This window comes from Dermacentor silvarum, chromosome 10, assembly GCF_013339745.2.
Source record: "Dermacentor silvarum isolate Dsil-2018 chromosome 10, BIME_Dsil_1.4, whole genome shotgun sequence".
Taxonomy (NCBI): Eukaryota; Metazoa; Arthropoda; class Arachnida; order Ixodida; family Ixodidae; genus Dermacentor; species Dermacentor silvarum.
In genome coordinates this window covers 96,627,805-96,638,618 of record NC_051163.1, presented here as the reverse complement: position 1 = coordinate 96,638,618, position 10,814 = coordinate 96,627,805, and the positions used below count along the sequence as shown (strand labels likewise).

The 10,814-nt window shown below is 46.8% G+C and overlaps 1 protein-coding gene across 1 annotated transcript in view; it reads left to right on the top strand.

The window, feature by feature from the left end:
* The first annotated feature begins 6,497 nt into the window (after positions 1-6,497).
* Positions 6,498-10,814, top strand: part of LOC119466327 (sodium- and chloride-dependent glycine transporter 2-like) — an 80,901-nt gene continuing 76,584 nt past the window's right edge. The window contains 1 exon segment of the mRNA XM_037726828.2: positions 6,498-6,783. Within this exon segment, the coding sequence (XP_037582756.1) occupies positions 6,775-6,783 (9 nt within the window). The 5' untranslated portion in view covers positions 6,498-6,774.

The window sequence follows — 10,814 nt, the reverse complement described above, 5'->3', positions numbered from 1 at the left end:
CTGTATAAACTTGGACACGCAGCAGCACTAGCAACGCGCAGAACTGTTGTCGACGCCGTCGGCGTTTTGCCCGCGTTCGCACCGAACGCGCGCGGCGTTGGTGACTGTTGCCGGTGCCTCTGGGGTGCCTACCGTCGCGCCTCTAGCCTAAGCTGCTTCGCATTATCGCGCGCGGAGCCGCAGGTGTTGCCATTCGTTGCGCAATCCGCAGAGGATCGGAGGAATGCCGAGAGGAGAGGAAATGAGACAAGGAAAGGAGAGGAGTGGGAGGAGGGTGCGCATGCGCAGTAGGGGTGTGGACGCCGCACGGCGGATGGAGGGAGGGATGCAGGGAGGGAGGTAGGGGAGTGACATAGCCCCGAACATAAGACTCTTCGCATCTAAAAGAAAGTTCCTTTTCGAGTAGGTGCTCCGAAGTTGTGCTAATGCAATCATCACCATGCAAACAGATGCAGTAAGATTCTGGAATTACACGCCCTTCTTCGGTTCTGCCTCTGCCAAGAATAATAACATTGCCGGACAGCGGGCGGCAACCAAATTCGCGGAAATGGCGGAATTGGTTAAGCTGAAGAGCCACTTCAATGGCCGCTATGGACACGAAGAAGTATTTTGTAAAAAAGAAAATACGTAAAAATGAAGACTGTGCAACTGTAAGTATACTAAGCTCCGCAACTGCACTTGCGCGCATTCTAGGAAGTCAGAAAGAATGGTGGACCATCTATAAGGTGACCTTGCTGTTTCGTTTATCACATCATGACATCCTGGGAAGATAGGCTATATACCGATGGGGCGACAATTCCAATACTAATCAAAACAAACTAAGGTGAGCTAAGTTAAAAAAAATCCGAGAACACATAAGCACTTCTTATAAGTTGTAAATGCGAAAGCATTAATGTCGCATTGTACGCCGCTGAGCGGCCCTTCGAGTTATGAACTCTTCGCGTACAAGCGAGCGCGTTGAGACGCTTGGCGCGTTTGAATTTGGCCTTGCCAAGGCGCAGTTAGAAGCTTGCGTAGGCAGAGAGAGAGATTGTGGTTGCGAAGAGGAAGCGGCTGCGTAGGCAAGGAACGTGCGGATAAACAAACTTGCGAGCGCGAGGGTGATGTGTAATTATGGTGGATTAGAGTGGACTAAGGTGGATTAAAGTGGATTAAGGTTTGTACAGATTTGAGCAAGGTACATTAAGGTGGATTAAGGTAGAGCTTTAATTTAAGGTGGTAACTTAGAGAAGCCACAGCGCTTTCGCATTCAAATCACGTGAGCATGCTTAAGTGACTGTCAATATTTTTTTACTCCTTCATGGCTCTAGGGTACCCCGTACCACTCCAACATTCCAAGGCCGACTGAATGTACGAGGGCGAATTGGAAAGTCTTTGCCCCTATGTTTCATTAGCCAAAATAAGGTAAATACAGGTAATTAAAATATAGGTCCTATTGTAGGTACAGTACGTTGCACTGTTTTTCCACATAGTCGCCACACCGGTTCAGACATTTTTCTCATCGCAGCACTTAATTTGAGATGCCTCTGTGGTAGAATTCGTCCGGCTGAGAGTGGAACCACCGTCGGACTGCTCTCTTGTCTTCACGGCATTTTGCGAACTCGCAAAGCCACCACCTCACACTTCTCAAAGCGAGACACCTTTCTCCATACGTCGGCTCCATTTCCCTGTGGATTTCGATGGGCGTTCGTCCCTTGCTCCATAGAAAACGAATCACGCTTCGTTGCTCGTACGCCGTGAACCCGTGAAGCACAACCGCCATCTTCGACAACTGACAGCAGCGCCGTGCCGCGGAGCTACCGGCAGATAAGGCCGGGCTGGTCCAAGAAAGGTCCACCGCTGATAATGGATATGTTGACTTCGCATCCACAACCGTAATTTAGCAAAAAAATAGGGGCAACGACTTTCTCATTATCCCCTCGTATTATCCAGCGGCGTGGTAGTAATACTTAGCCACCCTAGTAGTACGCGTAGAGTCGGCCTTGAAATGGCGGTTATCACGACATAATTACATAATTCGCAGCAGAAATGCCAATATTTGCGGTAAATCTTCTTTTTATATGAGATGCTCGCCTAACACGTCTACGCTCTGCTCAGTGTTATTTGTCCAGTGCTGCTTCAGGAATAGTGTTTCTATAATTCTTATTGAATCAGTTGGTAAAACTGCACTGACTGCCAGGCCTTCTAAGGTGGCTGTAATATTCCTGGTGAATGCGATCGCCAAGGAGACGTCGGCTCCAGTGACGCTTGCAGTCATCGCGGTGTTGCCATACGGTTGTCGACGCACACGGACGTCGTACTTCAACGTCTTCCTAGAAGTCAATCAAACATTTCCGGCAACATCTAGCTCCCGATGAACATCCAACGTAGCGACAAAACGCATTCCCACCGCCTAAACGCAGCCGTCATGGAGGAAGAAAAAAGTTAGGAGGGAGCATCGCGCAACACAATTGAAGCCAAGCCTGTCGGCCCAACACGTGATAGCGACGTCAAAACGCGCAGTAAATTTTAGGACTCCCGCTCAGCATGCAGATCTGCGGCAGGGCCCTCGACCAAGTGCGCATTGATTAAACAATCACAGGGCACCAAACGTCTCGGAAAATCTCGATTCTTGCTCCGTGATGCCTACCCAAGAGGTCACGTGTTGGGCAGACACTGTGCAAAGGGCTGGCTTCACAGAGTATTCGCTTGCCGAGGCTGGCTGCGTGACGTAATGTTCGCTCCTAACTTTTTTCTTCCTCCCTGGCAGCCGGGCTCATCTCTCGCGCTTCTGATGAGGATTTATTGGCATCCCCTTTGAAACGGGGCGATGACAAGTAGTCACCTATAGCGTATTTTATGTATATTATGTATATTAATAAATGTACTTAATTCTCGCATTTTTTATACATCTCTGTAATCTTTTTTTTCTTCCTCAAAACCTTTCTGTCTACCTTAATAGTATCGCTACCTATGCCTGTAACGGATCCGGCCATATCGATCTCTTCCGTGCTTTTTTCTTCCATCAATACTAAAACGCCTCTGGCTTGTCTCGACTGCTGAATCGTTGACGTTTCCGTGCACATTAAATTTAAGTGCTTCTATACGTGCACGGTGTGCGTTACCTACGGGTTCCACTGGGTGACTTCCTTCGCATTCCATTAGGGTGTGCTAACTGGTCTCGGGATTTTTTCTGCAGCAAACACATGCCTCATCTTGTTTCGAATATTTGTTTTGATATGTTTTTGTCCTTAGGCAACCAACTCGAGTCTCAAATAGCAAGGCATGCTGCCCTCTGTGTTATCGTTATCGTTTGTGTTATCTTTGTGTTACCCTGTATTTGGATGCCAACTTCCTTGACCTCTTTCTCCATTCTGTGTTCACGCTTTTCATGTAGAGATACACTTGTGCACTTTAGCCGCCCATTTATTTTCATCCATGTGCCTGACCCTTTCTTCAAAACTAATTTTGCTCTGCGCTTCTCTGACTTCAAACGAGGGCCAACCCATGTCACCTCGTACTGCCTCATTTGTGGTTTTACCATCGGCTCCCGAAGCTAACCGGCCTACCGATATTGGGTTAACTTGCAACCCCGACAAGATATCCGATTTTAAGCACAGAATGCCATTTTGCCATTTTCGAACTTTAGCGCAGGCACCATTACTCCTTTTAAGATTCCACGCACCACCTCATACTTGTTGAGGCCCCACAGTGCTCTGTGTTTCATTATTGCTGCATTCTGCTTCCCCTTTATTTTTAGATTATCTTGGTGGGTGCTTGAGTAAGCCTTTCCTTCGTTTATGTATACCCTGAGGTACTTCTATTGCTTGACTATGGGGTATGACTTGCTGTTGAATTGACACCACGTCATAATTCCCGATTTATCCGAGCTAAAATTAAGGCCTAGATATTTCGCTGCGTTGCCACACACATTCGCAGGTATTTGAAGATCTCTTGCATTGTCCGCTAGTAGCACGTCTAGACACGCTTCGCCATCTAGCGGGGCGCCCACGAAATCTCCGCGAAGCCCTCGAGATGCGCGGCGTTTCCGGTGCGTGGTGACACTGATAACAGTTGCCTCGGCATTGGTGGAGCAGCGATAAAGCGTCACGCTGCTGTGATTGAGGAACCCGTGTGAGCGGGTTCAATTGCGCTCAAAACTGGATATATTTTACCTAATGTTTTTTTTTAAAACAATGGAGCTGTTTAAGGACGACGTTGATCCCTACGGAGTGATGGTCTTCGTAGTTTCGAGCGAAGTGGGGAGAGTGAAGGGTCAGAGAGAGAGAGAGACAAACACAGAGCGAGAGAAATAAATAAACTTTCTTGGCGAGGCGAGATTCGAGCCCGGGTACCCACGGTCCGAAGGCGAGCGTCGTGACCACTAGGCCACCCCCACGCTTGCAGAACATGTATTTATAATTAATTAATTAAATTGTGGGGTTTTACGTGCCAAAACCAGTTCTGATTATGAGGCACGCCGTAGTGGGGGACTCCGGAAATTTGGACCACCTGGGGTTCTTTAACGTGCACCTAAATCTAAGTACACGGGCGTTTTCGCATTTCGCCCCCATCGAAATGCGGTCGCCGTGGCCGGGATTCGATCCCGCGACCTCGTGCTCAGCAGCCCAAAACCATAGCCACTGAGCAACCACGGCGGGTCATGTATTTATAGGAAGCATATGATTGCGTTGTACTGACGATTGCAACACAACTTGCTATGGCCGAGAGAAAGAGAAAATAAGAGCGAGATAAAGAAAGAGAAACACACATAGAGAGAAAGAGAGAGTCAGAGAAAGAGGCGGGATTTGAACCCGGGTACTCACGGTCCAAAGGCGAGCGTCATGCCCACTACGCTATACATCCACGCTTGCAGGGCTCCGCTGTTTCATCAGATTTCACAAGCGTGGAACTGACCAAATGTTTTTTTTTTTCATTAGAGATAGCACGAGAGCAGCGACATACAAACACGCTCTTATACCTGAAAGTGGGTGAAGTTCCCAAACATGCTAATTGCATTTAGAGAATTGGCAGTTTGAACTCCTCCGATGGCTTTCTCTACAGCCAGTTTCATTTCCAAGGAAGTTGTGTCGTGACGTCACGGCGCAAAGAGAACGTGCTTTGTTTTAAAGCGATAGCGTTCAGGGCCCCGGGTCGCAGAAAATCCGGCGTCGGCAACCGGCGTGTGATCGTGGGTGGAGGAGAAAATCATCCAGCCACATCGACCGCGCAGGTCCTCTACGTGGTGCAAGGTTTTGGTGAACAAAAATTGAATTTATCACCGTGAAATCCGTCAGCAAAATGGTAAAGTACGACTTTACCATTGGGCGTCAGATTCTCCGTCGGATTGTTTACCAATCGGCGTCGGATTGTAATTTGAATGCACGAGAAAACCTAATTCTGCTACGAGGAAACTCAAACATTTCTACCAGATCTGCGCGCGTCGGGGCAATAGCAAGCAATTAATAAAATAATAATAAAATGTGCTAGAGCCTTCACATTTTAATATAATACCACTTATATTGCCCCTGGAAAACGTCTTTCCAGCAATGCATTTAAGTTTAAAAGTGAAGCCGACTTTAAGGGGATCGGTGTAAGCTTGGTCTTTGTAAGCTGGCTTTCCCACGTACAGTGTTGCAGTGAATGAAGTCTACTTGCCGTATGCGAACGATGCGATGCGAACGGTCCCGATAACGCTATCGCGTTCCACTCTTAAAGGCGAAGCTTAAGCGTCCTCCAAGTTTTTGTCATGATGCAGAGGAATGGCTGTGTTTAGAGGTTGATCACATGTCCTGACCCCCTAAAACTTTGTGCATGAGCAGCTAAACAGCAGTCAAGAGTCATAATAGCGTTTCAGCGCGTCTGGTATTTCAGTATACGCAATGGCGTTTGCTTGATAACGGGTTGCCGGACGCTGGTAGTGATATCTTGTGACGCTTCGTCTAACCGCAGTGTCTATTAACACATCTTCGTGTTCGCGAGTGTTAATAAAAACAAAAACAAAACTTTTAAAAAGGCAGCGTTTTCACGATTACGCCAATGCCCAAAGTTTACCGCAGCAGCAAAATAGAATACACGCGGTTACCGCAATAGGTGTGCGTTTGTACGGCTGAGCTCTGCGCCACCAGTTGACGCCGCGGACGCGACCGCTGCGGTAGGCCGGTAACCCGCAAACGCCGTTGCGTATACCGGAATACAGTACGCGCCAGAAATTCCCCAACTATAAAAACTGAGCGACTCCGCGGTGCCGCCGCAAAAAAACAGTTCGTTCTCGTGAGCCCTCCCGATCCTCAGATTCCCTTATCTTCCTCCTTGACGCATCCGCACGCCCTGTTTTCGCTATCGGAAAGCGCGAGGGCGAGGTCGGTACCAGTCCAACTGCGCGTGCAATATGTCCCCCCCCCCCCCCCCCCCCCCTTCTTAACGCTATTGACTCGCCTCGGACTGGGGATCAATGCGCATGCCTTGTAGCGCGACGGTTTCGTGCGCGTTCCGTGCGATAACTGTGACGGCCTCTTGACGAGGCCCGCTACACACGTCGCGATAAGACAGGCGCTTAGATCGGCGGCGTTGCGGTCCGAGCGTGGGGTTGAGGAGGTTTTCCGGGGATTATCTATGGACAGAGACGCGCTCACCTAGTCTTCCTGTCTCTTTTTGCGAAAAAGAAGGCATTCAGTTCCTGACCGGCGACCCGAGCGGACGCATCGAGACAAAACCCTCACCGCGCCTGCAAGCGCGCGCAACGAGAATCTCATTTCCCTTAGACGGCTCCAGGAAAGTGGGTTTGTCGGCACAATGAAGCAGGTATGTCTATACTCGTTTATATACCGCCCGCCTCTTTTGAACGTTCGTATTCTCGCCAAAATGACTAAGCTTCATCCAAATTCAGCGTATCATATTTATTACGCCGAGTTCAATCGCTTGAATTCTGATTTAGGCGGGGGAAAGTTCATGCAACTATCATAGCAGCGTTTCTGATATGCTCGAGCTAAATTTCGTTTGCGGACAGTTTGGAAAAGCAATTACTGATGATCTGCTATGTTAAATATTTCTTTTTACTAAAGAAACATTTCAATGTTTCTTTCCCTTTTTTTGAGGAGCGGGGTCGTTACGAATCCACTCTCAATGGACAGAAATATCAGTGGAAAAATTGTTAAAATTTTCCTTGTCGCAGAGTGGTGTTCGGGCTTTCTCGCAGTTAAGAGAAAAATTATACCTCGGGTCCAATTATCCCCCCCCCCCTCCTTCCCCTTTCGGTAGTCCAGCCTCGTTGCGCTTCTGAGCTCAAGGTCCAGCGTTCGACGTGCGTGATCTGCAAAACAGTCCTAGCACTTATATCTACGTGCAAGTGAAAAAAACCCCAGGAGGGCCAAGTTATTCCAGAGTCCCCCGCTACGGTGTTCCTCCTAATCAGATAGTTATTCCGGCACGTGAGACCCCAGAATTGATTCTAAATAATTATACTGTCCTCGCCGACAGCGTGGCATACTGCAGCGTGCTAACGCCTGGGCTCGTCTTTTGTGAAGCGTATACGGAGATGGCCGATGTTGTCATTAAAAGATGCGATTGTCTGCTTCAAACAAAAGTGCACTGTTCATTCTTCTGTGCACTGCAACCGATATCGCATTATTTCTGAAAGCTACTACGAAACTTCGGGAAATCTATGTTCCAAGCCCGCAAAACGGCGAAAACAAATCTACGGACGCTGGGCGCACTGGAGATTAATTTCGCAGAATATCAGTAATCTGGACATCGTACCGAAAAACGGTGCTGAAGCATAAACGTGACACCGCGTGCCCATAAATGCAGTGTAACAGGGAATGATAAAAAAATTGAGAGGCGATTTAACGGTTAATGGCAGACAAATGCGTTAGCATTACGGTTGCATCTCTTTTGAGGTCCCGGATCAATTATTTAAACTGCATTCACCACATTGCAAAGTGTTCAGGAGCTCACTCGGCACACGTCCTGGCTCTTCACGGAGCGAAGTATCCTCAATCCCTTGGTACCCAATTCCTTGCTCTCAATCCTTGCTCTCAATCCTTGCTCTCAATCCTTGCTCTCAGTCATTTTCAAGATTAATTCTGAAGCGATTGCGCAAAGTATTCATACCGTATATAAAGTCAGATGCATGGGGTACTGTATAGAAATGGTTTAAGTGCATTATTGCCGTCAGCTTTCGAGAAAGTTCCCAACAGTTTGGTCTAATCCGTTGTGTTGTCGCAGCCCACGAAAATCACCAGTGGTGTGCCTTTTGAATACTGTGAGTTGACACGAAAATGCAAGACGCGTCTGCAACATACGAACCTACCACGCGGTGTGACATCATTATTTTTGTGTATAGGCAAAAAAAAAACGGTTTTTATTACAAGGATAATGAGGAGGTGGCTACCTTTTTAACTTACGGGGAAATCTTGTCTTCAGAATCTATCCGGTATATTAGGAAAAAAAATGTTTTAGTCATTCGTAACATACCAATCTGTAATCAGAAATGACTTTAAAAGCAATTATGTCCCTTAGCGGTCCTCAGGTCTGAGGAGGTTATACCTCTACCACGCAGAAAACACCTGTGCGCTTAGATTTAGGGGTACGTTAAAGAACCCCAGGTGGTCCAAATTAATCCTGAGTCCCCACACTACGCCGTGCCTCATATCAGGTGGTTTTGACACATCAGCATCATCATCAGCCTATATTTATGTCCACTGCAGGACGAAGGCCTCTCCCTGCGATCTCCAATTACCCCTGTCTTGCGCTAGCTGATTCCAATTTGCGCCTGCAAATTTCCTAACTTCTTCACCCCGCCTAATTTTCTGCCGTCCTCGACTGTGCTTCCCATCTCTTGGTACCCATTCTGTAACTCTAATGGTTCACTGGTTATCCATCCCACGCATTACATGGCCTGCCTAGCTCCATTTTTTCCTCTTAATGTCAACTAGAATATCGGTTATCCCTGTTTGTTCTCTGATCCACGCCTCTCTCTTCCTGTCTCTTAACGTTAGGCCTAACATTTTTCGTTGCATCGCTCTTTGTGCGGTCCTTAACTTGTTCTCAAGCTTCTTTGTTAACCTCCAAGTTCCTGCCCCATTTGTTAGCACCGGTAGAATGCAATGACTGTACACTTTTTTCAACGACAGTGGTAAGCTCCCAGTCAGGATTTGGTTTTGGCAAGTAAAACCCCATGATTTAATTTAATTTAACCTCTACCACGTGACCGGCTTCCCTCAGTTCACGCAGATACACTTTTCTCCACTTTGACGCTCGTCAATGCTAACGCATTAAAAAAAGAAAAAAAAAAAACCGGAGGACTAGTATCCGTGATGCTTATTTAATTCGGTGACGAAAACTGCGCATTACTCCGCTCTGGAAAGCGACTTCTAGTCATTCCTTCTAGTGCCATGCGGCGGAGCTTGCAGCAATTGGAGGTGTAATGTGCTCGAAAGGACATTACTGCAAATACTGCCGCATCTACAATACTGCGGCTTGGTGCGCTGCACCTACGTTATGCGTCGTCAGCGCCAAAGGGCAGGTTGAGGCGCTAGCAACAGAGGCGCCAACACGTGATCAAGCACGCGGCGTCCACGGCCGCGCGGCGAAAAGCGTCTCTAGAAACGTTGGGTAGCCTGCTCATGATGGAAAGCATTATCTAAAGAAGAAGCTTTAGCTCGGCACCCAATCTGATTTTCCTATTCAAATAAATGTAAAACGTCTTGGAACGCCTTGACGAGATAACTACTGGGCCGATTCGAATGAAGTTTTGTTGCATTTCAGAGGTATCTGGTGCTTCTAGCGACTCTAGGAAGCATAATTGCGACTTGGCGCATGAAAGTACAAAAACAAAAGGGGGATTTCTCGAAAAATTGTACGTCAATGAAAATTGAACCTCAACGTTTTCAAATACGCAACGCCGCCCCCAAAACAGATATCGCATATCTGTAAATTACATCGTTTAGAGAACCGGAAGCGCACAATTTCGGTACATGAACATCGAGCTTTCGTGAAGCTGTGACAGTGTTTACGACGATTTTGCGAGAGTCCCATTCACGTATCAATGGTTTATTTCAGAGCGCTGCATATTGCTGCTTTATGCTTATTATTAGTTGCAGCTTACAAAATAGTGATATCGTTCTGCCTTTTTATTGCTGAGATACGGAGTTGTAAACTCGACAGTCGAGTTTCTTGAAGTTTTGAAATTTTCAAGAATGTTGCTAAAAACATTGACCGCCTAAATAAACAATTTTTTTGCCGCAGTCACGACATTATAACATTTCTTTCAAATGCAACAAATATAATCAAGACAGTGGTTGCTGCGGAAAACGATTGATGCGCTGCCACTTTAGGTACGAGCTACCGAGCCAAGCGATTCGTTTGAGAGCCCATAATGATCTGACCTGCAAAAATTGCAGTTCATTAATCGCGGTGCCTCGTATTACCTAAAAGTAGACTAAAACAATTGTGTCGACAGTGAAATGCACTGTAATCGTTCGGCGATTTCCATTTTTCGCCATACCGCAAAAAATATTTTGGTAAAAATACCTCAAGCGAATGTTGAGTGAGATACACGGTTGCACAAGACATCATCTATGCGGCTACACGATATTGAGTTGTTTCTCTATCTAAACGTGTCCAAAACCGAAAATGAAGCCACATTAGAAATTGAGTTCTCATTCTACAGTCCGCCAAAAATGTGGAATAAATCGTGTAATGTTCCTCAACAGGAGTTTCTCATCTAATCATGACATTTTTGCAATAATTATTTATTTGCGTGCACTTATGTGCTGGGGAATTTACAGGAATTTTTTATTACTATTTAGGATCATGCAGGGAAAAGGGCCAAA